General features: G+C 46.2%; 2 protein-coding genes across 5 annotated transcripts; one reads left to right on the top strand and one right to left on the bottom strand.

Moving 5' to 3' along the window:
* Positions 1–45: 45 nt before the first annotated feature.
* Positions 46–27,962, bottom strand: AAMDC (adipogenesis associated Mth938 domain containing). Of its 4 annotated transcripts, none has more exons than XM_072133963.1 (4): positions 27,891–27,912; positions 4,031–4,168; positions 2,357–2,452; positions 76–1,077 (listed from the first exon to the last, which is right to left on the bottom strand). In XM_072133963.1, the coding sequence occupies exons 2-4, from the start codon at positions 4,154–4,156 to the stop codon at positions 937–939; spliced, it is 363 nt and encodes a 120-aa protein (XP_071990064.1). In that variant the 5' UTR covers positions 4,157–4,168; positions 27,891–27,912; the 3' UTR covers positions 76–936. The 4 variants fall into 4 exon arrangements, with proteins under 4 accessions (XP_071990067.1, XP_071990064.1, XP_071990066.1 ...); XM_072133965.1 differs by lacking the exon at positions 27,891–27,912 and adding an exon at positions 6,048–6,069; XM_072133964.1 differs by lacking the exon at positions 27,891–27,912 and adding an exon at positions 6,104–6,203 and having other exon boundaries at positions 77–1,077.
* Positions 6,534–21,024, top strand: RSF1 (remodeling and spacing factor 1). The gene is made up of 16 exons (XM_072133957.1): positions 6,534–6,962; positions 9,995–10,086; positions 10,418–10,510; positions 10,614–10,819; positions 11,986–12,113; positions 12,213–13,975; positions 15,064–15,267; positions 15,454–15,558; positions 15,872–15,951; positions 16,789–16,843; positions 16,918–17,024; positions 17,133–17,209; positions 17,346–17,550; positions 17,634–17,848; positions 18,140–18,334; positions 19,770–21,024. The coding sequence occupies exons 1-16, from the start codon at positions 6,761–6,763 to the stop codon at positions 20,387–20,389; spliced, it is 4,347 nt and encodes a 1,448-aa protein (XP_071990058.1). The 5' UTR covers positions 6,534–6,760; the 3' UTR covers positions 20,390–21,024.
* Positions 27,963–27,970: the final 8 nt, after the last annotated feature.

Below are 27,970 nucleotides of genomic sequence, written 5' to 3'. Positions count from 1 at the left end.
TTGATGACAGGTTCCAGATGTTAAAACACATTGACAGCCTTTTTTTTTTTCCCCTAAAAAAACAGCATCACACCTAACCATGGGTTATATTGTAACTAAGCTCCATTTATCTCTGTACATCTGGATGGAAGTACTGACACAAAGCCGGGTCATGTGGGACGCTGCCTTTAGAACACAGAAGTAATGTGCTGTTTTTTTTTTTAATCACTGGACAACCCCTTTAATGTTATAGATGGAGGGTAAGATGCTGATCACTCAGGGGAGATAGGATTCCCCATATCATCACTAGTGTATACTCTCCTATTCAATAAGAAAAACTGGCATAGGGTAACTTGTGTACAGGCAAAGCTTTGCTAGGAGTCTGCACGAGCACCAGGAGAGGTTGCATAGGTGACATTTCACCTTCTTCTTTGCAGTTTTATTATTCATCTGGTAAAAATATAAAGCACAACATTTTTTTTTTTTTCCATTTGTCTCTAAAGCACAAAATGACCACGATTGTCATAGATAGATCCCACACTTCAGAGAAAAGGCCAGCTGCGGTAGTGACTGCCACATGCACCAATAGAGGGCGATGCTCCTATCAAATGTGATGGCACTAGGCGTAAATATGCCCGAACTGATCTATAAACCCAAAATTTAATGGAGCGAGGCATTCTGGTCTTGGAGCAGTAGTACAGACACTAGAATGGGCCCTTATCAAACATGGCTGAAAGCTATGGATATTGCATTTGCCTCTAGGACCCTGGTGGGATGCTGGGCGTTGTGGTTTATAGCTCTCGGATTCTTACATTATCTCTGGTATAAGAGTTGCTGACATTGTAATCACATTACATGTAAATTACTACATCCAGGCCCATTATACAGCAGACACTCGCCACACCAGGTACCAGCTTCTTGCTCCATACATGCATGGTGTTCAGACTTGGCACAGGTTTAGCAGGTGGAGTGAAACACTCCTCCAACTTTGTCTCCTCTTGCGGCCAGGCTGTTATACTCCTGCACGGCTTTCTCTGTCTGAAAGACCAGGACATCGATACCTTGAGATTTGATGTATTCCAGGGTGGAGGCTGGAACCTAAAGAACAACAGTAAGAGCATGAGAACTGTCCACAGCAGAGGAGAATATAATGGTGTAATACTCTATTTTTTCCTGGTGCTATTTCAGAGATTTTGAAAATCTCCTTTGGTGTTCAACTCATCTAGGACACACAATATGGTGGTTGTATTGACATTTGTACACACAGTCCTACTCCTGGAAAAAAGAAAGTTCATGCGTGGAAATACGCATGAGTCCTTTCCTCCGTACTTGGCCTGTGACCGCTGCAGTGATTGTTCTCGTAAATAAGCAGTGGTGAAGAAGTTTGCTCTTTAGAGTCTCTTCCATGGGCAGTGGCTACTCCAGGCTGGAGGATAAGGTGGTCAGAACTAGGAGGCCAAGCCTCTCACTCCTCACATGTTTCAGGACAGCAGAGGCTCTGCCATGGTAAGTAGTGGCCCTATAGTCCCCTTCAGGATGGGGGATATGGTAGCATCTGCTATAGCTGTGTAGTGGAGGAAGATCACCTATGTAAATACATAAACTGATAGGTACTGTGTATACATTAAAGGGGGTTTCCCACAAATTCAAGTTAGGCCCTATCCTTGCAACCGTGCAAGACCATTCCACTTGCCGATGCATCAGCTCCATAGAAGATGAATGGAGCAGAACGGTCACGTGCAGCCGTCTGCTACATTACTCTCATGGAGCAACGAGGGGTCTAAGTGAGCAACGCGGACATCTCGTTTTCGTGATCTGTGGGTTCTCAGCAAGTTAGGCCCTAACTTGAGGAGTTTGTAGGGGAAAAACCCCTTAAAATATAGAAAATTAATTACCTGGATGCAATAGGGTCATTAGTACCGAGACATAAGCAGCAATGGCGGCTGCTATAGGGCCTGCAGTGTCATGGGGCCCAGTCAGACACACCACACTACAGAAAGGACAATGTGCACCATTAGATACATATTATGCTGCACATTGTACACATGAGCACTGCACACCGCACTGTATGTGTATAATCTCTACATGTGTGCGATTGTAACTCATATTTGTGAGTATAGTGGCAAGATGAGGGCACCCATTTCGAATCCTGCTCTGGGGCCCTGCCTCCTGGTTATGCTGCTGTGTCCAAAAGTTTAATTTAACCCTCCTTTGCCACCAAGACTGTATTCATTTTAACAATTTATAGTAAGAGTGAAGAGGGGTTAAATTTTCCCTTTCTTATACATGTTTGAGCCTCTGCAGAGAGCTTAGATGTTTCCTATGCAGCCCTACACTGCCCTCTTGAGTTCATGTTGGTAATTACACTCAGGCTCACCTGCAGCGCTTCGTTCATCCCTCGGCCAATGACCAGTGTCCTCACGCCCTTCTTCAGGACCTCCTCCACGTCTGCGGGCTGGACACCCGGATGGTGCTGGTCAACACAGGGCACAAAGGGCTTAGTCAGGCAAGAGGCTCCTTGTACTGCGTGGTGGAATATGTTGGTGCTATCAACAGTACAAACACCTGCTACAGCTAGGATCTGGCTCCCTCTCCATCACCACTTCCATCTATTGTAGGGCTGCAGGGTGATTTAAGGTTATAGCTCATGTACTGCCTCTTCTTCTATCAATAGAGGAGAGCCGGCCATGTCCCAAGCTCTTACACTTTACCCTTCCTCCTCACGCCTGGAAGAGACAGAAGCCCACCACCCCCCACACCAGTGTAACCAGCGCTGTTCACAGCATTTGCGTTTTTATTTTTCACTCTCCACCTTCAAAGATCTATAACTATTTTATTTTTCCATGTACAGAGTTGTGTGACGGCTTATTTTCTGCCTAACAAAATTACACTTCAAAATGATGGTATTTAATATTCCATGCCGTGTACTGGGAAGCGGGGAAAAAAAAAAAAATCTAAATGCAGTGAAATTGTTTTAAAAAAAAAAAAAAAAACACCCTTGCATTTGTGCTGTATTCTTGTAGACTTGGATTTTACTGTACACCCCAAATGACATGTCTACTTTATTCTTTGGGTCGGTATGATTACAGAGATACCAAATTTGTATAGTTTTATAATGTTTTCATACATTTACAAAAATTAGAACCTCCTCTACCAAAAATTTTTGGGGGATTTTGCAGTCTTCTGGCGCTAATAACCCTTTTTTTTATACTTTGGTATACGGAGCTTTGGGTGGTGTCATTTTTTTTGCTGCTTTTGATGAGGTTTACAGTGTTATGATTTTTAGGACTGTACGACATTCTTTTTATAGATTTTTTTTTTTTTTAAATGGCAAAAGAAGTGCCATTTTCAACTTTGGGCAAGATTTTCCGTTATGGGGTTAAAAACAGTGAAAACCCGTTATTATATTTTGATAGATCGGCCATTTTCGGACACAGTGATACCTAATGTGTTTAGGATTTTTACTGTTTATTTATATCAGTTCTAGGGAAAGGGGGAGTGATTTGAGTTTAGGGGTTTTTTTTAAATATTTTTCAGACGCCCTAGGTTGTCTGTACAATGTAATGAATAGGTTAACCCAAAGCAGCCTTGGGCCAATAACGTCACGGTGAGCGACGATCCTCAGATCACTGCCATCTTTTTGAAGCCACCGGCGGGGATCAGTGGGAAATATGACTGTTACATTATACCCATATTACATTAGTACAATGTATAAACCCTGATAATCTAAGAACATTGTCAGCAAACAGCATCTCATAGCACTATAGGAATCATGAAGTATCTGCTTAGAGAGTCCTCACTCACACACCGACTATCACTGAGTTATAGGAGCCAAAAACAGCTATAAAACAGAGTAAAATTGCAAAGTAAGGGGTTTAAAAAGGGATCTTTATTGTTTAAACATCACTAGGGGATTGAAATTTGAGAACTTGCCTTCATGTAAAAAACCCCAGTTTTCAATACTAACAAGATATCTGTACATGAGGTGTCCCCCACAGCACTGCCTGTATACACTGCATGCAAGGAGCTCCCTCTAGTGGTTACATCTTACATTGGTTCCAGTTTCTCTCCAGTCCCAGGTTCTGCTTCCTGCAGGCCACACCTTGCAGTCTTTATAGACCTGACCCGAAACCTTCATACTGCCCCAAGAGATCTTTGAAATTTCTGGAGATGACATTCTGTCTTGTACCTTCAAGGAGGAACACAGAGGGGGAATAGGTATAAAGCGAAAGCACCAGCATTATGGGTACAAGAGGAGGAAAAAAAAAAAAAAAAAAATCAATAAACTGCCTTATGCCTCAGAGGATTTTTTCTATCACTGTACCCCTTAAGTATCAGCGGAGTCAAAGGTCATTATAGAGAAGGGCTGCTGAGAATAAAGCACTCTGGAGATAATAGCAAGTTTCTATCTGAACCCATCTCTTGTCCCCAATAAGGATTCAGACATCTACTCATCAATAAAATAAACATATGAAATACACAACAAATCCACCAGCCCCCACAGGACTAGTGTGCCACCAACAACCAATAGCCCCCGCTGCGCGTTTACATCTATATGTACTGCTGGCTCGATCGATGTGTGTATAAAGCATTTGCTCCTAAGGGATCAATAAAGTTGTATTGTACAAGTTGTTGGAAGAGAAAGTGGCAAGTGAAAATTATTTTATTTAAACATTGAAGCGATGCAGTAATAATACAGATAAAGACTGTCATATACCATGGTTCACCACATCACACCAGCAGGGGGCAGTGTGTCCTCCTATCACTACTAGGGGTGACTGTCCTATACCAGTATAGTCAGTACAGTAATCGTGGCTTTTTGTTCGGACCATGACCTCTGATCATTACTAAATGAGTTGAATCAATCGAGCGTCCATATATAGCGCCTCCCGGTGGAGAGGTGCCAGGTCTATTCACGACCACAGCTGCTGGGAATCCAACACAGACCGGACCGGAAGCTGGGACAGCAAATATGGACACAAGACACCAACGCCTGATGTACGTACAAGATCTTCCATTTCTGTATTGGAATTACACCTTGAGCTCCCACTGAGGGATAGTAGTGATCTGTAAGAGGCCCCTTCATCCCCAATAACAGCAGCCTCCAAACTCCTCACCACAGGTGCACGGCCCGTTATACCCTCTGGTCATGTGATGTCACACAGCTGCACAGCTCATTATACCCCCTGGTCATGTGATGTCACACCGGCGCACAACATGTTCTATCACGGCAATAACAAGTAGGGATGAGCAGACCCAAACGCTGAGCACAGCATACTGGCCATGGCTGTGCTAGGCCATGGGGACACTTAGAGCCTTGGCTAAGGGAGGGAGGGGGGGGGGGGGGGGATGTATTTGCCAGTTTGGGCCCGCTCATCTCTAATCACAGCCCTGGCATCACCCAGGGGGGTCCTTTGACAGAATCCAAAGCTTCCTGTACCAGTTTCCTATTACAGCTTACACAAAGATGTTGCTACTATTAATACACTAGTTCCAAGCAGTGAGAGACAATCATAGTATTTTCCCAATAGAAAAAAAAAAAAAAAGCATCACGTTTATTGATGAGCAGTAGCAAGTAGTTAAAGGGGCGTTTCCATTTCAGAAAGTTAATGTTTTCATAACTAAAAGTTACGCATTTGTCCCAATATACTTTCTGTATCAGTTCCTTACAGTTTTCTAGATCTCTGCTTGCTGTCATTCTATGTTTATATCCTGTGGACAGAAACCTGACCATGGTCACACAGGTGCAGAGAGTAATTAGAGCTGTGAGATATAACGAGCCATGCTCATCTGGTCAGATTTCTATACACATGCTGTAAACATAGCAGCTCTCTATTGTAGGACAGCAAGCAGAGATCTAGAAAACCCATGTGAAATTGATACAGAAAGTTCTATAACTTTTTATAATACAAATATTCATCCGCTGTAATGGGAATAGCCCTTTAAGGAGAAGTTGACTAAGTTCTCCATGCCAGACATTACGACAGGTTAATACAGCGCGGCCCCTTTAAGCCTCTGAAAACCATAAACCGGTGAATAGTAAAACTTAACCAGACCCCAAAACAAACCCTGTCTTGCAGTAACAGAGATGACAAGTGCGCGGCCTCCACTACACAAAACTCACCGCCTCCTCAGACACCGTTTTAATGTGCCGCTTCTCCCTCAGACATTACTATATATACCCCCGTCCCCTGAGCGCCTATTGGCTGGCAGGCTGCTGGCTCCGCCCCCGGCCATACCAGCTTGGAGGCGGGAGGGAAACGCGCTTCAAATGTGACACCAGAGGCGAGCAGCTCTCAGTCAGTGAGAGAACTAAACCGCTACAGAGTGAGAGTGAGCGCGGCATGGCGACACCACGGGGGATGGTGCCGCCCGGTTATCGCTCATTTCGCTATAATGAACGTGAACCGTGATGAACGTCGACTTATCAGCGCGTTTCAGAAGCAATAAAGTTTTATTTGGAGGAAAAAAAAAAAAGGACGCGAGTCTCTTTGTTGTGTTGAGCGCTCTCTTTAGCTTAGGGGGGAGTGGCCATAGAGAGGAAGGGGCCGGGACCAGAAGGGGTCCCCTGGCGCGGTGTATGCTGGGATATGGGCTCCAGTCAGGAGGAGGAGCGCTCATAGAGCCCGGGGTGCTCCATCTTCTCTGTGCTCGCGCTATCGGCCGCCCGTAGCCGCCGCTCCCCGGGAGGCTGAGGCCGTTCTAGCAGCGGGGGGAGGGGAAAACTCCTCTCTGTCTCCTCCGCTCCCGCCCTCTTCCTCCGCCCCCTCCATACTCCAAGATGGCGGAGGCTGGTGCGGAGGAGGCTCCGGCGGCGCCAGAGGACCTAGCTCCCGCTCCGGCTGCCCCCAGCACCTCCTCGGTGGGATCATGGCCGGATTTCGCGGTGGTGTGCTCGTTCCTGGAGCGGTACGGGGCCGTGCTGGATCTGCCCGAGCTCACCTTCCCGGAGCTGGAGGAAGCGCTGGAGGAGACCGGAGCAGGTGAGGGGAGGAGCGGGGGCCGGCCCGGGGATGCTGGGGGGCACAGGGGAGCGGGGGATGGCGACCACAGGGCATCCGAGCAGAGCTGCGGCCCGCCATACTGGTCACATGTCCATCCTCAGCAGCGGCCAGCTCCTCCATCATCTCCTGCCTCCATCACAGCACCTAGAACCCACCCCTCTACTAGCATCACAACACCTAGAACCCACCCCTGCTGACATCGCAGCACCTAGAACCCACCCCTGCTAGCATCACAGCACCTAGAACCCACCCCCTGCTAGCGTCACAGCACCTAGAACCCAGCCCCCTACTCTCATCACAGCACCTAGAACCCAACCCCCCCTACTAGCATCACAGCACCTAGAACCCATCCTCCTAGCACCCTCACAACACCTAGAATCCAATCCTATTCCTATCACAGCATCTAGAACCCAACTGCTGCCTCCATCAGAGCACCCATCTAGAACCCAGCCGCCTGTCCCAACACCGCTCCAGAGCCCAACTCCTGCCTCCTTCACAGCATCTAGAACCCAACTTCTGTATCCAGCATAGTCGGTGACTGTACCTAGAATGCAACTTCTGTCTTGATCACAACACCAATGTAGGACTCCGCTCCCTGTTCCATCACAGCACCTAGAACCCAACTCCTGCCTCGATCACAGCACTGATCTAGACCCCGGTCCTGCCTCCCTCCCTATACCTCATTGTTGCAACCTATCCAATGCCTGGGATCTAGTACCCTAGATTCATCACTTATTATCATATCTAGAACCCTCCTGTTAGGGAAGATGAGTTCTTGGCATCTATCACCAATAATCTCCCATGCCTGTATTTCCATCTATTGTTCCTGATTTTATCACCAGTTATAACTTTTCTCCCTACAACCCATCACCAATTCTTAGAACCCATCTCCAGCCTTCATTACCAAGTATCATAGCTAGAACTCTTCTTCCACCTCCATTACTTAGCCGCTAGACATACAGAACCTGTCTTCTGGTCTAAATCTAGAACCCAACTTCTAAATCCAGCACCCACCCCCTGTTCTTATGACCAAGTATCAGATCTAACACTTCTTCCATAACACCAATACTTAGTACTCAATGTGTACAATGCATCTTACGTAGAACTCATCTTCCAGCCTAGCATGATGCCTAGAATAGGTCTCCTGTCTCCATGACCAAATATGTTACCTATAACCGATTCCCCATCTCTATGTATGATGCTTAGAATCCATCTGCAGTCTCTATAAGCAGCCTACAATCCGAGCCTGGCATCTAGAACCCATCTGCTGTCTCTATTAGCAACCTAGAATCTAAGCCTGGCATCTAGAACCCATCTGCTGTCTCTATAAGCAACCTAGAATCTAAGCCTGGCATCTAGAACCCATCTGCTGTCTCTATAAGCAACCTAGAATCTAAGCCTGGCATCTAGAACCCATCTGCTGTCTCTATAAGCAACCTAGAATCTAAGCCTGGCATCTAGAACCCATCTGCTGTCTCTATAAGCAACCTAGAATCTAAGCCTGGCATCTAGAACCCATCTGCTGTCTCTATAAGCAACCTAGAATCTAAGCCTGGTATCTAGAACCCATCTGCTATTCTATTGGATGTTGTAGCGCCCCCTGCTGCCTTTCTTCAAATTAGACTTGACAACCTTTAAGGGTTAGGAGGGAAGGACTGCTTCCTTCCAGCGGTCCCCAAGGGGTGGTGGGAGGGACAGAGGTCTTTTTATGTCACTCTCTAAGATCCTTAAAATAAGTAACCCCCAAGGTGCTGGTCCCTGTACACTCCATCTGTGTAAGAAGTTTGTGTGCGGAGAAGAGTTGGAGGGGCTCTAACCCCCTGCAGTGCTGTACATTGTATCAGTCAGGTCTCATTGTGAGGTTCTGCAATGATTTTTATGATTGTTTAATTTTTTTAAATTTTATATCTGATAACTTTTAAACTTGTTCCTACTCCTTTATTTATTCCTCACCTGTATCTGCTTCCTTACATCCTACCTGTGTGGCCTGCTGCTCTCATTACACAGGGCACTTGGGACCCCCTGCAGATCCCAGGGGGGGGTCCCAGGGTCAGACATCACCACTGAGCAATGTTTCACAGTCCACAGTTATTTCCCACAGCTGATTTTCCTGATTGGTTTGTTACAATGTATCAGTCAGATTGTTTTGGTCAAATAGTGTCTGCAATTATAAACAACCTTCAACTGTGTGAGATTTTTCAGCCTCTGAATATAAATAAAGATGTTCTGTTCCCAGACAGCAAGCAGTTATGACTTTAGTATTTAGTAGCTTAATTGTTTGTTGCTGGAAATTCCAACTTGTGGTTCTCCATCTTTTACAGAACTACAACTCCCAGAATGCCCGCCTAACAGCCTTCCTGGGCATGTTGGAAGTTGTAGTGTTGCTACATTTGTTAAGGGGGTGCCTGGTGAGGTGCTTCTGCCGCCAGAGCTAGGGGGTGTGTCTGATGAGGTGCTGCCGCCACCAGAGCGGAATGGGGTGCTGCTGACAGCCTTGCCTGCTAGGGTGCTGCAACCGCCAGAGCTGTAGGGTGTGTCTGATGAGGTGCTGCAGCCACCAGAGCGGAGTAGGGTGCTGCTGATGGGCTTGCCTGCTGGGGTGCTGCTGCTGCCAGAGCTGTAGGGTGTGTCTGATGAGGTGCTGCTGCACCATACCTGGGGGGAAGGGGTTATTGGCGTGCCTGGTGAGGTGCTGCCGCCACCAGCAGAGCTGTGGGGCGTGCCTGCTGGTGTACTGCTGCCGGGGATGTGTCTGGTGGGGTAATGCCGCCAGAGCTGAGGGCTGTGCATGGTGGGGTGCTGCTGGGGGCTGTGCATGGTGGGGTGCTGCTGGGGGCTGTGCATGGTGGGGTGCTGCTGGGGGCTGTGCCTGGTGGGGTGCTGCTGGAGACTTGTGTGGTGAAGGACCATGTAGCTGCTGGGACACAGACCTGTTTATGCTGCTGAAGCACTTCTTCTTGAAGTTGCAGTTCCTATCTCTGTATATTCTGACCAATTACTTTCCTCTGCAGTGTCCCGGGCGCTGGTCGAGCTCCACCTAAAGCTCATGAGAAAAATTGGGAAGTCTGTGACGTTTGAAAGATGGGAGAAATACCTGATCAAGGTGGGTGACCACGTACAATCCTCCACCTGCTGTGTATATGGGGGTGCAGTCCCTATCATCCCCTGGTACGTAGTTTCTGGGAGGGTGGGGGGTTATTTAACCACATAGATCTGCTCTCCCCTTATGGTCCATTGGTGACCAAGACTTTTTGTTTGGCTGCAGTAATATGATAGGCGTTGGCCAAACCCAACAACACCATGAAAAAGTGAGTTGGAGACTCTTTCCACAAAAAACAATGAGGTGCCATACCTGACACAACCCATGAACAGGTGGTGGCGCTGTTTATAATGTTTATCTAATCCAGGATGTGTCTCATGTTTGTCATCTGCAGATATGTCAGGACTACAACAGCACATGGGCCTGGGAGATGGAGAAGAAGGGCTACCTGGAGATGGGTGTGGAGTGTAAAGTGGGGATACTGAAGGTAAATATGTTTCCTAGGACCCATTTGAGGAAATCCAATGCCGGTCAACTCTGTGACGGTAGCCAATAGCCGCACCATTCTCTGACATGTTCTCTCATTTCAGCACTTATGTGAATGTCAGTTTGATGACAATCTGAAGTTCAAGAATGCTATTAATGAGGAGGACGCCGACGCCATGAGAGTCCAGCCCATAGGACGAGATAAGGACGGTCTCATGTACTGGTATCAACTGGATCAAGACCATAACGTCCGTATCTACATAGAAGAGCAGGATGACCAGGACGGATCCTCATGGAAGTGTATAGTCAGGTCAGTGGAGTAGTGACCCCTTCAACAGAATAGTGAGTGCAGCTCTGGATATAACTCGGGATCAGTACAGGATAAGTAATGTCATGTATGTACACAGTGACTGCACCAGCAGCAGAATAGTGAGTGCTGCTCTGGGGTATAATACAGGATGTAACTCAGGATCAGTACAGGATGAGTAATGTCATGTATGTACACAGTGACTGCACCAGCAGAATAATGAGTGCAGCTCTGGAGTATAATACAGGATGTAACTCAGGATCAGTACAGGATAAGTAATGTCATGTATGTACACAGTGACTGCACCAGCAGCAGAATAGTGAGTGCTGCTCTGGAGTATAATACAGGATGTAACTCAGGATCAGTACAGGATGAGTAATGTCATGTATGTACACAGTGACTGCACCAGCAGCAGAATAGTGAGTGCAGCTCTGGGGTATAATACAGGATGTAACTCAGGATCAGTACAGGATAAGTAATGTCATGTATGTACACAGTGACTGCACCAGCAGCAGAATAGTGAGTGCAGCTCTGGAGTATAATATAGGATGTAACTCAGGATCAGTACAGGATAAGTAATGTCATGTATGTACACAGTGACTGCACCAGCAGCAGAATAGTGAGTGCAGCTCTGGGGTATAATATAGGATGTAACTCAGGATCCGTACTGGATAAGTAATGTCATGTATGTACACAGTGACTGCACCAGCAGCAGAATAGTGAGTACAGCTCTGGAGTATAATACAGGATGTAACTCAGGATCAGTACAGGATAAGTAATGTCATGTATGTACACAGTGACTGCACCAGCAGCAGAATAGTGAGTGCAGCTCTGGGGTATAATATAGGATGTAACTCAGGATCAGTACAGGATAAGTAATGTCATGTATGTACACAGTGACTGCACCAGCAGCAGAATAGTGAGTGCAGCTCTGGGGTATAATACAGGATGTAACTCAGGATCAGTACAGGATAAGTAATGTCATGTATGTACACAGTGACTGCACCAGCAGCAGAATAGTGAGTGCAGCTCTGGAGTATAATACAGGATGTAACTCAGGATCAGTACAGGATAAGTAATATCAAGTAAAAATCCATTCGCAATATGTTTTTAGGTGCAGTGCAATAATCTGAAAATGTCTTTGACCATTTCCCTGCTTTATCCTTTAGGACCAGGAATGAGTTGGCCGAGATCCTAGAACTTCTGAAAGCACAAATAGACCCTGCGTTACTCAAGAAATCTGAGCCAGAAGAAAATTCATCTCAGAATCCCAATCCGGAGGATGATGAGAATGGGGGTATGTATGGTGACTGATGGATTTGTATTCACCTATATTACTTTGATATATTTGGCCTGGTTCTCCTTTGTATCTCATTGTCTCTATTTTGTCTTTCAGAGAAACCCGCAGAAGATGTAGAAATGAAAGAAGAGAAGCCGGATGTGCCGAATAAACAGACAAGTGACTCTCCATCCGAGAACGCCACTAGCGGCAAAACAGATGGTGAAAAACCTCTGAAACTAAGCAAAGAAATCAAATCTGAACCTTCCTCAGACACAGAGGACGGGAAGGAGGCCGCCAAAGAAAAAGACTCCTTCAAGGAGAACATAAAACCTGTAAAAGTTGAGGGTAAAGATGAAAAAACGGAACTGAAAGACAAGGAATCCAAAGGAGTCTCGGAGAAGACTCCTTCACCCCAAGACCCTGAGCGTGCCGAGGTTTCTGTCATCGTCAAGCGTCCGGAAGAACACGTGGAAAAACCTGTGGAGGATCCGGAGAAAATGAAGAACGACCAGCAAGCTAAGATCCCATTGAAGAAACGGGAACTGAAACTCACCGATGATTTTGACGGCCCGGTGAAAGCGGCTATTTGCAAGTCAAAAACTCCCACGAAAGAGCTGCTTCAGAAGGAGGACGCGAAATCTGAAGACGATGGTACGAAAGCTTCAGCTGCGGATGGGAAGCAACTGGTCAATGGGGAAGTGAACAGCGATAAAGCACACAAAGCGGAGGAGGGCGCCGCTGCTCCGAGAGAGACCGTTATCGAGTGCACCAAGGATGAAAACTGTATTGCAAATGAGAAGAGGAATTCAAGTGTTATCAAGAGTTTACAAGAACTTAAGGAGAACGGCCAAAATAAAATTGTAGATGGGTTGGAGAAAAGCACGGCGGAGCTCAGCAATGACGTGAGTACACCCCCTGTCCAAGAATCGCCTCCAAAACCGGCAGAACCCACTGAAGTGGACTCAAGCAAAAGCACTGCAGGACCAAAATCCGATAAAGACAAAAAGATATCTGAATCTGAGAAACTGCCTGCGGAGGTGATGGAGGATAAAGAAGATACAGAGGCAATCAAGAAGCCTGAAGAGGTGGCAGAGGTCCCAGCAGCTGAGAGCAAGGATGAGAAGGAAGTGTCACAGACTGCAAAGCCAAGCGTCACAGAAGAGAAAGATGAAGAACTCAAAGAGGAGTCCGAGGCGAAACTCAAAGATGGGAAAAGTAAAACTATAAAAGCAAAATTAGCAGTATCCAAAAAATCTTCTACCAGAAATTCTGCAGCCAAGAAGGAGAAACCCAGTGAAGATGCAGAGAAGCCAGACAATGACGCAAAAGGGGAAGCCGAGACTGAGGCGAAACCCAAGGAGAAGAAAACCTTTCCTTTAAGAAGCAAGCGTAAGCCTGGAGGGAAAGACGGCGAAACTTCAGAGTCCAAAGATCAGGAAGATGAGGAAAAAGCTGAGGAGGATCAGGATAAATCTTCAGAGAAGTCATCATTGATATCCAGAAGTAAAAATAAGCTGAAAGCTATTACAGAAGAGGAGAACAGCGGCTCTGAGGGTAAGGAGATGACCTCGGAGAGGCAGAAGGATGGCATAAAGCTCACCATTAGGATCTCCAACAAGAGGAGGAGGCCAGAGCTGCCGGTGGAGAACGTGGCGGTGGAGGATGCAGAAGACGCAGACATGGAAGAAAACATTGGGAGGAGGTTGAGGAGGTCTCCTCGGATCTCCCGGCCGTCCCCCAAGGTGTCGGCAGTTAAACCCCGCAAGCCTGAGAAGAAACAAAGTGATGAGGACGACCTACCGCCTGCTCCTACAAAACCAAGGAAAGATGAGGAGGAGAAGAAGTCTGAAAAAGAAGCAGGCCAGAAGATAAAGAAGGTGAGTGGAGAGATAACTACAAGGTTGTGTACACTTAAGAGACCCTGTCACCAGATTATACCCCAGTAAACTACCAGCCCTTCAGGTAGGGGATGAAATGTCCTTTCTAGAATCCCCTTTATTTTTTATTTTTTTGCATAAAAAAAATCTCAAGTCATGTGACAATGAGCAGAGAAGAGATTCTACATTTCATACTATAACTGAGGGGTCTGGTAGTTTGTGGTGGAATCTCATGACAGGTTCCCTTTTTAAAAGGGTTTTCCCATGTAATCCATTTCCGACATTCACAAGCCAGGTCATAAACAGGTGATAGGTTTAGGGACCCGCACCTATCTTGGAAGCTGCTGAGCGTGTTGCCGGACTTTCCGTTCATCTCTATGGTAGCCAAGAGCGTATAGTCTTAAATGGATAGTGGCCCCGACATGAGCGATGCACTCAGAGGACCTCTATTCCCAGATGCAAGACCCCCACCTATGGTCTATTAGACGTGTCCTTTGGTAAACCAATTTAAGCCTACAAGAAATACATTGGGACAATTATAGGACCCCCTGAACTGCTGATCCTGGAAGTCTCATTCGTATTGGGGTAGGTTAGGGCATCTTAAAAGGGTTTTTTTTTTTTTGCAGTGTTGTTTCCAGTGGCTGAGCTGAAAAACCGGGTAGATTTGTGTCAAAATCATCTAGTGGTGCTGGTGCAGCCATTAGATTTTTGGTTTTAAAGGGATTGTCCCACGATGTAAATTTACCCCTATATGCAGGATTGTGGATAGAGATGATGGGTTCCTGGTTCCTCAAATAAATAGAGCAACAGATTCTGTGCTTATTCTCCTGTATAAATGAAGCGACAAGCACAATCCTCCTGTTCTCATGATCAATGGGGGTCCCATTGGTAACCCCCCCCATCCATTAACATAGATTCCTTGACCTGACCCTTAAATCTTGAGAGGACCCCTTTAAGCACAGATGATGCTATTGAAGAGTTCTATTCGCTGCAGCCATTAGATGTAACACTGCTTGGAATAGAAGTCAGAGTTTGGCTGTAAACTTTAGGCCCTGGTGCTTACAACTACGTAAATTTCTCCTAAACAGAAATCCAGACCAAGACGCAGGGCCCGCTGGACCAACACGCGATCTCGCCGCAAACGTAAATCTTCCAGTGATGAGGAAACTGAGGATTCCGATAGTGAGGAGGATTCGGAAGAAGGGTCTGGAGATGAAGAGAAGGAGGAAGGTGTCCCAGGGGAAGACGATGAACCGTGTAAGAAATGTGGCCTTCCCAACCACCCAGAGCTGGTAAGTGTGTGGCCATCATTGCACATCATGGGGGGTGGAAGACCAACCTAATGTACCACAATATTACTGCTGTTCCTCTGCGTAGTGTGAACATTGCCTAATGCAGATTTTCCAGCACCTCGGGATGATGCGGTTTCTTCTCATGTCTTACACTTGCATTATGTGATTCTTGTTTCTCTCGTCCAGATTCTGCTGTGTGACTCGTGCGACAGCGGATACCACACGGCCTGCCTGCGGCCGCCACTGATGATCATTCCCGACGGAGAATGGTTTTGCCCACCGTGCCAACATGTACGCAACAGGCTACTATGCTTCTCACATGTGTATTGTTACATCGTCTGTCACTTTCTGATTCTCTGCTAAACCATTATATAACAAGGAAACTGTGTAACAGTTATAGAGCCATTCAATTCAACCATACCTGTCCATTATGTAAGGTATGGTTGTGCTACTTTCATGTGCTACTGCCGATACTGTATGTGGAGTCTTCTATGTACATGAAACCAGGTGCTATCTATAGCCAGAAATGTTCTCTGTTCTATAGGTCAGCACATTCATCCCCAGCACTGCACTAATCTATCAATGTCCTCTATTGTTGCACTAGAAACTGCTTTGTGAGAAGCTGGAGGAACAACTCCAGAATCTAGATGTTGTCCTGAAGAAGAAGGAGCGAGCAGAGAGAAGGTAGCCTGCATTTTATATTGTTCTGGGTTACCATTTGTTCTATATTACTGATTATAGCGGCACTCACTATTCTGCTGGTGCAGTCATTGTGTACATACATGACATTACTTATCCTGTACTGATCCTGAGTTACATCCTGTATTATACACCAGAGCTGCACTCACTATTCTGCTGCTGGTGCAGTCACTGTGTACATACATGACATTACTTATTCTGTACTGATCCTGAGTTACATCCTGTATTATACTCCAGAGCTGCACTCACTATTCTGCTGCTGGTGCAGTCACTGTGTACATACATGACATTACTTATCCTGTACTGATCCTGAGTTACATCCTGTATTATACACCAGAGCTGCACTCACTATTCTGCTGCTGGTGCAGTCACTGTGTACATACATGACATTACTGATCCTGTACTGATCCTGAGTTACATCCAGTATTATACCCCAGAGCTGCACTCACTATTCTGCTGCTGGTGCAGTCACTGTGTACATACATGACATTACTTATCCTGTACTGATCCTGTGTTACATCCTGTATTATACACCAGAGCTTCACTCACTATTCTGCTGGTGGTGCAGTCACTGTGTACATACATGACATTACTTATCCTGTACTGATCCTGAGTTACATCCTGTATTATACACCAGAGTTGCACTCACTATTCTGCTGGTGCAGTCACTGTGTACATACATGACATTATCCTGTACTAATCCTGTTCTGCGTCCTGTTAATGCGTCCTGTATCTTATAACAGATACTAAGAGGATATGGGGCTGTCGATATTGAGAACACAATGTTTCTCAATTTCATTTTTGTGTGTTCCCATTTTTCAGGAAAGAGCGTTTGGTCTATGTTGGAATCAGTATTGAGAACATTATCCCCACCCAAGTAAGTTTCTTTCCTGCATCATGAAGGCTGCAAGAATGTGGGAGCAGATGACACAATGGCCTTTTATGTTTTAGGAAACTGAGGAAGTGCCAGAAGTACAAGAGAAGGAGGAAAAGAAGAAGAAAAAGTCCAAGCCCCTGGAGAGGAGGTCAACAAGGGCCAGGAAGTATATCAGCTACAGGTGAGGGGTTACCTGTGCCAGCAATGATGCTGCAGCTGAGGCCTCAAACAGTCAGGACTCCAAAATACTGAGCAAACCCCTTTAACTCTTCCGTTTTTGCTTTCATAGGTTTGATGAATTTGATGAGGCCATTGATGAAGCTATAGAAGATGACATCCGAGATGGTGATGGAGGAGGAGGAGGAGGTGAGGAAATATTAAGTCTTTATAGATGGTGATCCCAAAACTGAATGCTCCATCTTGTTCTAGTTCATGATTTCCTATAATTTTGCCTTGGTATCTCTAGTTAAGTAAAGTATTTTGTGTTTCCTTTCTTTTATAGGTGGAGGTAGAGGAAAGGACATGTCAAACATCACCGGTCACCGTGGCAAAGACATCTCCACCATCCTGGAAGGAGAAAGGGAAGAAGGGAAGCGTCCTCAGCGGGCCGTCTCACGGCGGAAGAAGCGGCGGCGATTAAATGACCTGGACAGCGACAGCAACCTGGACGAAGAGGAGAGTGAGGACGAGTTCCGGATCAGCGACGGGTGAGTCAGCCTATGTACACATGATGGCCTGACGGGGATACAGAATCTAGCATCATGTATTAAAGCCCACGTTGTCTCATTAGCTCTCAGGAAGAGTTTGTTGTATCGGATGAAAACGCAGAAGAAAGCGATGACCTACAGTCTAACGACAGCGACTTTGGAGCCCGACGACCGCGGCGACACTACAGCCGACCAATGAGGCAAAGCCGGCGAATAAAGAGACGCAGTGTCCGCAGGAGGTTCTCTGATGATGATGACGACGATGATGATGAATCTGATGACGATAGCCAGGGATCTGGTAATACTGTCTCTTACTACTAATTTGCATATTTAATAAGTAGATTCCACATTGGACAAAGGCAGCAGACTTTTGAAATTGGGGAGAGTGTGGAGCCATAAATTGATGGTTAGGCCTGGTGTGAGGGATAAATTAGATGAAAATATGATGAACAGGTATATAATCCAGAGCCGTCTTCATTATTCTGCTTGTTGACACTGGAAATAGTCCGGACAATACAACATCTCGAGAGGTCAGTAGAACTTCTCCAGATCCAGGTGAGACCCTTACCACCTCTATTTGTCTTTACAGTGACAGATAACAGCAGTGATTACAGCGATGACTACCTGGACACCCGGAGGAGGAGATCCCGGAGGAACCAGAAGCGGCAAGTGAACTATAGAGAAGATTCGGAGAGCGATAGTTCCAAGAAAGGAGCTCGCCCAGGACGAGGGAAAGAAATGAGACGTGTCCTGAAGAGAAGGTTCTCCAGTTCTGAAAGTAATGGTGGGTTTGTGGCACACTTGGATATCCACTGCTCTATACTATCACTGTTGCCCTGTGTACACCCGTGGCCTCCAACTAGCTGTATACAGCATAGGAGGTCACAGGAAAGTCACTGGATGCATTGTATACATAATACTGAATGGGGGGGGAACAGTCTCTCTATAATGGATCAAAATATGGGGTCTGACTACATCTAGTACTATGGCTTTTATAGCTCACATAATGCTGGTTTAGTATGAATAAAAAGCTCCTGTAATCAAGCAAAAGCAGGCGTCATCATTTCCAGTGCAACATAGAGTGTGCAACTAGCTTCAAAGGGAACCTGTCAGTAGGTGTGACCATGCAGACTGCAACCATTGTTGGGTATTGTCCCTGGAGAGATGGGTAATCAGACCTTTGGTGTATGTTAGTAGCAGCAGGACTGTAATATATGGTTTTTAGGATTGTAGCAGTTGGTGGCATAGCCTCACACTGCTGTGCTCTGTTCTCTCTGCAGTTAGTGTTAGGTATTGTCCATTGAGAGATGTGTAATCCTACCTTTGTGCTCTTGCCTCTCAGCATTGAATAGTTTTTCATCCCCTTCTCTCTGTGACTGCAGCAGTATTCAACTAGAAAATCTGCTACAGCTCTATTCAGAATGGAGGGAAAGAGTTAAGAAGCTCCATTGCAAAGGGCACAGCAGTGTGAGGACACGACCCCAGTACACTTGGAGAAGCTGTAACCCTGGAACATAAATTCATATTTCACAATCCTGCTGCTACTAACAACACACACCCAAGGTCTGATTACACATCTCTCTAGGATTAATACCCAATACTGGCTGCCCTCTGCATGGTCATACCTGCTGACAGGTTCCTTTTAAAGGTGGCATTACAAAAGTGTTGGCCTCTGCAGCTAAGGCCCAGTTCACAGCAGCATTCATGGTGTCCGCCACCAAGTTCTGTTATTTTGAAGAGCAGAAATATTGCTAGTAAGAGAGATCCTAATGATCTAGATCAGTGATGGAGAACCTTTTAGACGCCGAGTGCCCAAACTACCACCAAAACCCACATATTTTTCACAAAGTGCCAATGTGACAATTCAGGCAGTAACTTATTACTCCCTGCTCTGTCACCTGAGGACACCAATACAATAATAATTAATAATAATTGCTTTATTCATATAATGGTCAGAGCTTGCTAGTTAAAAAAAGAAGTTGGGATTATCATTGTAGCTTCCTTCCAGGGTCCTGGGCTGCCTGAGACTGCAAGAGGCCTTGAGTCCTGTTTGGCAAACTGTGCCGGGATGAAGGCACGAGTGCCCATAGAGAGGGCTTTGAGTGCCACTTCTAGCACCCGTGCCATAGGTTCGCCACCACTGATCTAGATGGTGACACTGACAGATAAATTGGAAGATTTAAATGCTAATTGTGTGTGTTTTTTTTTTTATCTTCCAGAGAGTGATTTCTCCGGAGCATCGGAGGATGAGAAGCCTCGAAATGTGCGGAAGAACCTTCTTAGGAAACGTATTCGCAGCTCAGACGATGAACTTTCTGATGAAGAGGAGGAGGAGAGGCCGGTCAGAAAGCGGTTAAACCGCATCGAGACGGACGATGAGGATGAAGAGGAAGGAGACGCAAAGGTCAGCAGTGAGGACAAGCCCCCGGCTGAGGAGAAACCTCCTGCAGAGGACAAGCCGCCTGCTGCCAGTGCCGCCCCTGAGCCTGCTCCTGCCCCTGCTCCTACTCCTGCCCCGGAAGGCACCAAGAAGCCTTGTTACCGGATAGAAAGCGACGACGATGACTTTGAGAACGTTACAAAAGACGGGAGCCCGTTGGACTACAGCTTGGTGGATTTACCTTCCGCTAATGGACAAAGCCCGGAAAAAACCATCGAGACTTTAATCGGGAAACCGTCTGAAAAAAGCGAAACCACAAAGGACACTTCAGCCCCCGTCAGCCAGGCTTCCAACGGCACGGGGGGCAGCCAGGAGGCCGCGGGGGCCGAGGAGGACGAGGACGAACTATTGCGAGTGACTGACCTTGTGGATTATGTCTGTAACAGTGAACAGTTATAAGATTTCCACCTCTTCTTCCATTTTTGTGCTAATTTATTCCACCGTAGCTCATACCAGCCCGGGAAGGGGGAGGGGCCAGTTACGAAAATGCGGTTTTAAAGCGGGAGGAAAAAAAGACAACAAACCCCCCGGAACCCTCTTCACTACAGATTTTATCCCTTTTCTAGAAGCGAACACTTGACCAGTTCTGCAGTCTTTCTGTGAAGTGACCAGTCTATGAACTTTCGAAAAAAAAAATTCTGTACATTATTACTTTTTTTTTTTTTTTAAATCATTTTCTCTCATTGCATTTGTTGTGGTCATGGGTCATTTCAGTGACTGGAACCAATGGGAACGACAAAAAAAAAGAGAGAAAAGTGGCGGCAACTTGTGGTACCTGGAGGGGAAACGTGTTCATAGGGGATATGCATTCCAGACGTGTCCCCAAACCCCCCCCCCCCCCCAGAAAAAAAATTATTTTTGTTTAGGGAGCAGAATCCAAACAGAAGGGAGAAGGAATGGGGGGAGGGGATGGGGTGAAGAAGCACTTGATGCTTTTAGCTTTTTCATATGAGATATATATTCTATTTAACTACTCAGTACTTAGGTTACGATACAGGCAGTTATAAATAAAAGTTACCGACTACTTTACCGTTGCTTTGTGAGTCGTAGCTATATGATTGGTTACTCTCCCCCCACCCCCCCTCAGTATTTTTTTGTATACCTTCTAGTCTAGATTCCTCAGTGACCACAAGATGTATATTATTTAACCACTTCTGTGTCAGAAGGCCCTTATACAACACATTATGTCGAAAAAAAACAACTAAAAAACAAAAACTACAAATTTGCTGCTGTCATTTTCTAAAAAAAAAAAAAATTGAACCACAGAAAAAATGAATTTTTTTTTTTTTAAGACATGGAAAAGAAATATGTGCTGGTTCTAGTCGTCTTTTTGTTTTTTTAAAGTGTTTATCATTTTGCCTCCGGTTGTCGTGACAGAGACTCTCTATTCTGGCGCTAAGTGTTGTAATCGCTCCTGTTTTAAACATCTAGAATTGCACAAACTCTGGACTTTTACAGGCTCGGTCTAATGTATTATGTTTTCGTATATGCGTTACACTTCACTCGGCTGTGCTGCGTTGTGGGAGATGTAGTGTATTACCGTAGGCCATGGTACGGCACCTGCGGTAAATACTACACCTCCTGTGTGGTCCGATGGCAAAGTGGGGGCTATACAGAGCAGCACAACTGTTGCAAAGCATCTTTGGAGCTGGAGAGTCTGGGGCAATGGGAGTCAATAAAGAAACTAGTACCATTATGCTGGTCCTAGATACAAGACAACTTCATCTTTCTTATAAGAAAACCTATAAAGTACCTGCACAATATTACATAGAGGTGGTGACCCTATTTTGCGCCTACAAGGTTCTGGACTGTGTAATACCACACGTCGCCTACAGTAGGTGCTACAGGAAAGCGAGGAGCAGCATCTTGGAGCTTTCCACCAGCAATCGCCACTGATTATTTGGGGTTTTTAGCTGCAGGAGCAAGTGCATTACACAAGGTGAAGGGGGTTTGGATCAGATGACTGTATGAATGAATCTGTATAAAACCTGGTGTCATGGCTTGTACTGGTCTGTATGGGGGTTGGAACTGAGTGTAGAACTGCAAGTACCTTGCGGCCTCCAAATAGTAGAGTGACCCATTCTGATGCTAGGTCGTTACTGAGATTGAAAGAAAGGTAATCAATATCTACTCCTATGTTGTAAGGAAAAGAAAAATTCCGGTCATGATCTGATAAAGGGATTGTCCAGGTTAAAAAAAAAAAAAAAAAAGTGGTTACAATGAGTGTCTTACTCTACGACCTACCTGCCTGTGCTAGAAGGACAATTGTATGATTTTGGATGTAAACCAAACACTGTCCCGGGAATGGAACTCATAGCGTCAAAATTCTTTATGATAAAAGGAGTCCCTTCTTCCCTGTGGCAAAACAGTGTTGTACTGAGCACATAATTACAGTACGGCTGTGTTTATCAGGAACTCCTTGCATCAAATCTAACAATGATGCTAGGATTCCCATCCTCGGCAGAGTATTCATATGATATCTGGCCACCACGCAGTCTTGTGTTTCCCAGATGATGCACATTTGTGTCTTTTAGCCTTGACCCTTGATGACCTATTCCGTGGTACGAGGGCAAATCTGTGATTTTAATGGAAACTGTGTGTAATGCGTAATTTACCCCTGTGGTAGTTCTGCAGGAAAACACTCAAAGGGGTTCTTTGTAGGTAGAAAAACATGGCTGCTTTTTTCTAAGAACAGCTCTACCCTTGTCCATAGGTAGTGCATGGTATTGTAACTAAGCTTCATTCAATTCTATACAGCTGAGCTGCAATACAGGCACCAACCTGGGTCAGATGTGGCGCTGTCTTTGGAAGAAAGCAGCCATGAATTTAAAACGCCAGACAACCCCTTTATGCCAAATTCACACACAGTGGTTGTGTCGCATTTTGTAACACTATGCAAATTCTGCAAGTGAGGGGCTAACCCAATCACAGAAGCGTTTCTACTGCATCCGGTAACAAGCAACGTGGTCTGTATGCAAAACACATGGCGCTTGTGCCCACGAAGTAATGCCCTTACACATAGTGCCGCCTCCCTGAATTTTCTGTAACCGAAAAGGAAAAAGAAAACTTCTCTTAATTCACCACAGGGAGAGGGAGCAGCTTCATTCATCTGGTTGTGTAGTCGTCTACATGCAAAATCCCATGAGATTTGGTGAACAGGTCAGCAGAGCATCAGCCTCCAGCAGTGAAGAACATGTCAATCACTCCTCACAAGATATCATCTACCCCAGTGGTGGCGAACCTATGGCACAGGTGCAAGAGGTGGCACTAAGAGCCATTTCTGTGGGCACTCAGACCATCACTCCAGGATAGAGTTCACCAAATCTTCCTGCAGTCCCAGGCAACTTAAGAGATGCTGCTCTCAGCGCGATTATAAAGCGACTCTTCATTGACTGTTTGCAACTGTGGGAAAAGTGAGAAGGTGAGGACAGAACTGCATTATCTTTAGAGGTCCTCATTCTGGACCCAACATTCTTCCTCTACAGAGAGACCCTAGAGCAGTGATGGTGAACCTTTTAGAGACCGAGTGCCCAAACTACAACCAAGACCCACTTATTTACCGGGAAGTGCCAACACAGAAATGTAATTTGTGATTTATACTCCCTTCTCTGTCACAGCTTTCATTGATACCAACACCCTAAGGACACCAATAAAGCAGAAAATAGAAGAAATTTGGATGATCATTGTAACTTCCCTCCAGGGTCCCATAAACAGGAAGAATTGTCAGGGCCGGAGCAGGAGCTACAATGATAATCCAGATCTGCCCCCCCCCCCCCCCCCTTTCCGCTCCTCCAGTAGTCCCAGATAGCGTTAAAATAGCTCTTTGCACAGCAAGTCCTGGGCTGTCTGGGACTGTAGGAAGATACTTGGAGTCCTCTCTGGTGATGGCCTGAGTGCCCACAGAAAGGGCTCTGAGTGCCACCTCTGGCACCCGTGCCATAGGTTCGCCACCACTGCCCTAGAGAGAAGCTACAACTATGTCTGAATTTGCCCTCCTTATTTCAACTGTATTGGTGGCCTCAGGGGGGCGATGATTGAAAGATGTGGAAGAACAGGTAGCAGTAAGTTACTGCTTAAAATGCCACGTTGGCACTTCACGGTAAATAAGTGGATTTTGGTTGTAGTTTGGGCACTCGGTCTCCAAAAGGTTCGCCATCACTGATCTACCCTATGGTTGCATTGCACTGAATTGTGTGCAAATGCAGCTTTACCAAAACCAACGTCCTCATGGTCTTTTCACATTGATTTTTCACTGAACCCTTTTTGGCTTATGGACACAAACAGATTGGTTTTCTCTTCCTGGCTTCAGTTGTCAGTGAACACAAAAAAAGAACAGGTTCCAATCTGATGACTGATCAGTGAAAAAAATTGAACGTGTAACGCACCCTGAAACCAGCATTAGGGTGCAGTCACATGGTGCGTTCTTGGTTAATTTTTAAACACACTGAAAATGCATGCGTTTTTACATGTTACCATGTGTTTAGCAGGTTTGAAATAATTTCTGGTAGTGTAAGCAGCAGTGTTAACATTAGTACAGCTCCTTACACTTCCAGAAATGAAGAAAAGCACATAGTTAACCTGCCGAAGTGCACCGTGTGCCCGCACCCCTGGGTAGGGAAGCTTTTTAGACATGTATTTTCAGTTTTGGTGATTGCTATAGAATTAAATACAAGCTCCTCTCTCTGTGATCAGTGAATAATAAGATAATGAATTTTGATAATGAATTTTTTTTTTTTAAATAAAACTAGTAAATTAATTTTAATTATTTATTCCCCTTATGAATGTGACCTTGGCACAAATCTAGAAATCTGAAAGGAAACCAGGATAACATTATTAATGGTTCAGCTAAGAATATAACAACTCGGGATCCCCAACTGAAGATTACTGCAAGACAAAGCAGTCTGACCGCACTGCTGGCATCTTCAATCAATACAGGATTACTTCATAGGAGCGGAATAACGGCCCTTTGGACTATAGATGCTCAGTATGAGGAGTGTGTGGTGCCAGGCAGTGTGCCCAGTATGAGGAGTGTGTGGTGCCAGGCAGTGTGCCCAGTATGAGGAGTGTGTGGTGCCAGGCAGTGTGTACCAGTATGCCCAGTATGAGGAGTGGGTGGTGCCAGGCAGTGTGTACCAGTATGCCCAGTATGAGGAGTGGGTGGTGCCAGGCAGTGTGTACCAGTGTGCCCAGTACGAGGAGTGGATGGCGCCACGCAGTGTGTACCAGTGTGCCCAGTATGAGGAGTGGGTGGTGCCAGGCAGTGTGCCCAGTATGAGGAGTGGGTGGTGCCAGGCAGTGTGTACCAGTGTGCCGAGTATAAGGAGTGGGTGGTGCCAGGCAGTGTGTACCAGTGTGCCGAGTATGAGGAGTGGGTGGTGCCAGGCAGTGTGTACCAGTGTGCCCAGTACGAGGAGTGGGTGGTGCCAGGCAGTGTGTACCAGTGTGCCCAGTACGAGGAGTGGGTGGCGCCAGGCAGTGTGTACCAGTGTGCCCAGTACGAGGAGTGGGTGGCGCCAGGCAGTGTGTACCAGTGTGCCCAGTACGAGGAGTGGGTGGCGCCAGGCAGTGTGTACCAGTGTGCCCAGTACGAGGAGTGGGTGGCGCCAGGCAGTGTGTACCAGTGTGCCCAGTACGAGGAGTGGGTGGCGCCAGGCAGTGTGTACCAGTGTGCCCAGTACGAGGAGTGGGTGGCGCCAGGCAGTGTGTACCAGTGTGCCCAGTACGAGGAGTGGGTGGCGCCAGGCAGTGTGTACCAGTGTGCCCAGTACGAGGAGTGGGTGGCGCCAGGCAGTGTGTACCAGTGTGCCCAGTACGAGGAGTGGGTGGCGCCAGGCAGTGTGTACCAGTGTGCCCAGTACGAGGAGTGTGTGGTGCCAGGCAGTGTGCCCAGTATGAGGAGTGGGTGGTGCCAGGCAGTGTGTACCAGTGTGCCCAGTATGAGGAGTGGGTGGTGCCAGGCAGTGTGTACCAGTGTGCCCAGTATGAGGAGTGTGTGGTGCCAGGCAGTGTGCCCAGTATGTGGAGTGTGTGGTGCCAGGCAGTGTGTACCAGTGTGCCCAGTATGAGGAGTGGGTGGTGCCAGGCAGTGTGTACCAGTGTGCCCAGTATGAGGAGTGGGTGGTGCCAGGCACTGTGTACCAGTGTGCCCAGTATGAGGAGTGGGTGGTGCCAGGCAGTGTGCCCAGAATGAGGAGTGGGTGGTGCCAGGCAGTATGTACCATTCAGTGTGTACCAGTGTGCCCAGTATGAGGAGTGGGTGGTGCCAGGCAGTGTGTACCAGTGTGCCCAGTATGAGTGGGTGGTGCCAGGCAGTGTGTACCAGTGTGCCCAGTATGAGGAGTGGGTGGTGCCAGGCAGTGTGCCCAGTATGAGGAGTGGGTGGTGCCAGGCAGTGTGCCCAGTATGAGGAGTGTGTGGTGCCAGGCAGTGTGTACCAGTGTGCCCAGTATGAGGAATGTGTGGTGCCAGGCAGTGTGTACCAGTGTGCCCAGTATGAGGAGTGGGTGGTGCCAGGCAGTGTGCCCAGTATGAGGAGTGGGTGGCGCCAGGCAGTCTGTCAGTGTTCCCAGTATGAGGAGTGTGTGGTGACACATACATTGTGCATTGCGTCTCTTCACTGGATATGGAGATAAAACCGCAGAGAGGGACCGTTCATTGCAGACCACATCAAAGGACGGTAGCAGCACTCCAGTATTTAGTGAAAAAAAAAAGAAGAATGTTCCTTTATTGCTGTGACATGGCATCCCAGCAATGTCTCGTCTTTGTCAAGCATTCAGTGCAGATTGATGCCTCAGGCTCTGCCATAAGCTATATGTTGAATTTTTTCCTATGAGTATGAAAAAATCCTAAAATGAAATCTACCATTAGAATCCATATTGATAAACCAGGGACACTTACTCACAGATCCAGGCACCGTGACTGTGGTCATCTTCTTATATTTGTTATCCCGGTTGATCCTGCCAGTAGTATATGCTTTTTAAAGATTAAGCCATGCATGTCTAAGTACTGACTTTTCTTTACGGTGAAACTGCAAAAGGCTCATTAAATCGGTTATGGTTATGGTCTCCTTCCTACTAAAATCAACTTTTAAAATGATGCTAATGAGGCAGAAGGACTCTGCGGGTTAAAACTGAGAAACTGTTATAAGTGCACAGGCTGTTACAATGAGAAGGAGCATTTCCCCTGCCGACTGTGTGGAGATTACAGCAGCCAGAGGAAGTGGTACTAGTGTAACAGCATGTGAAGCGGCAGCACAGAGGGGCTTCCTTCTGGCTCATTAGCATGATTTTAAAAGTTGATAAGGAATATAAGAAGATAACCACAGTCACGGTGCCTGGATCTATGAGTAAGTGTTTATCATTCTTGATTCTGGTGTATTTTTTTTACTTTTTTTTTTTTTTTTTTTTTTTTTATTATTAACAAATCTGTTTCCGCAACAAATCATCTTAAAGTTACATATTTTATATAACATTGTACTGTAAAATATCATCTTCATTAGTTCTAGTTGTACAATCTTAATCATTAATATCCTGTTTCATGTTTTAAAAAGCTGTTTTGTTTTCCTATTTTCCTTACCTTTAAAGGGATAACCGTTTTCTCAATTTTTTTCTAATATTGTAAAATTGTGTCTCCCCCTAATCATTTCATTACCTCTGTTGTCGATGAAAAATCCAGACACAGCTCCCACTGTTACAATTTACCCAATCACATAAGATCTCAGGAATCTAGAAGTACAGTGATACATTGCAACAAACCCTCAGCTTCCAGAAAGCTTTGGACAGAACCTGTTTTCATTCACTGACAGGGGTCTTGTAATGAATGAAACCACCCCACATGACGTTATCAGAATCACACTGTTACGTCTTGCATTATATTATACTAGTAATTAACCAGTACTGACCACTTCTTTCCAGGCATAAAGCGTTGCCATGGTTGCCGCCGTCCACCGGAAATGACGCGGACACGCAGCGCGTCACTTCC

Source organism: Engystomops pustulosus, chromosome 2 (genome assembly GCF_040894005.1).
Source record: "Engystomops pustulosus chromosome 2, aEngPut4.maternal, whole genome shotgun sequence".
In the NCBI taxonomy this organism is placed as follows: Eukaryota; Metazoa; Chordata; class Amphibia; order Anura; family Leptodactylidae; genus Engystomops; species Engystomops pustulosus.
This window is presented reverse-complemented; position numbering and strand designations above follow the sequence as displayed.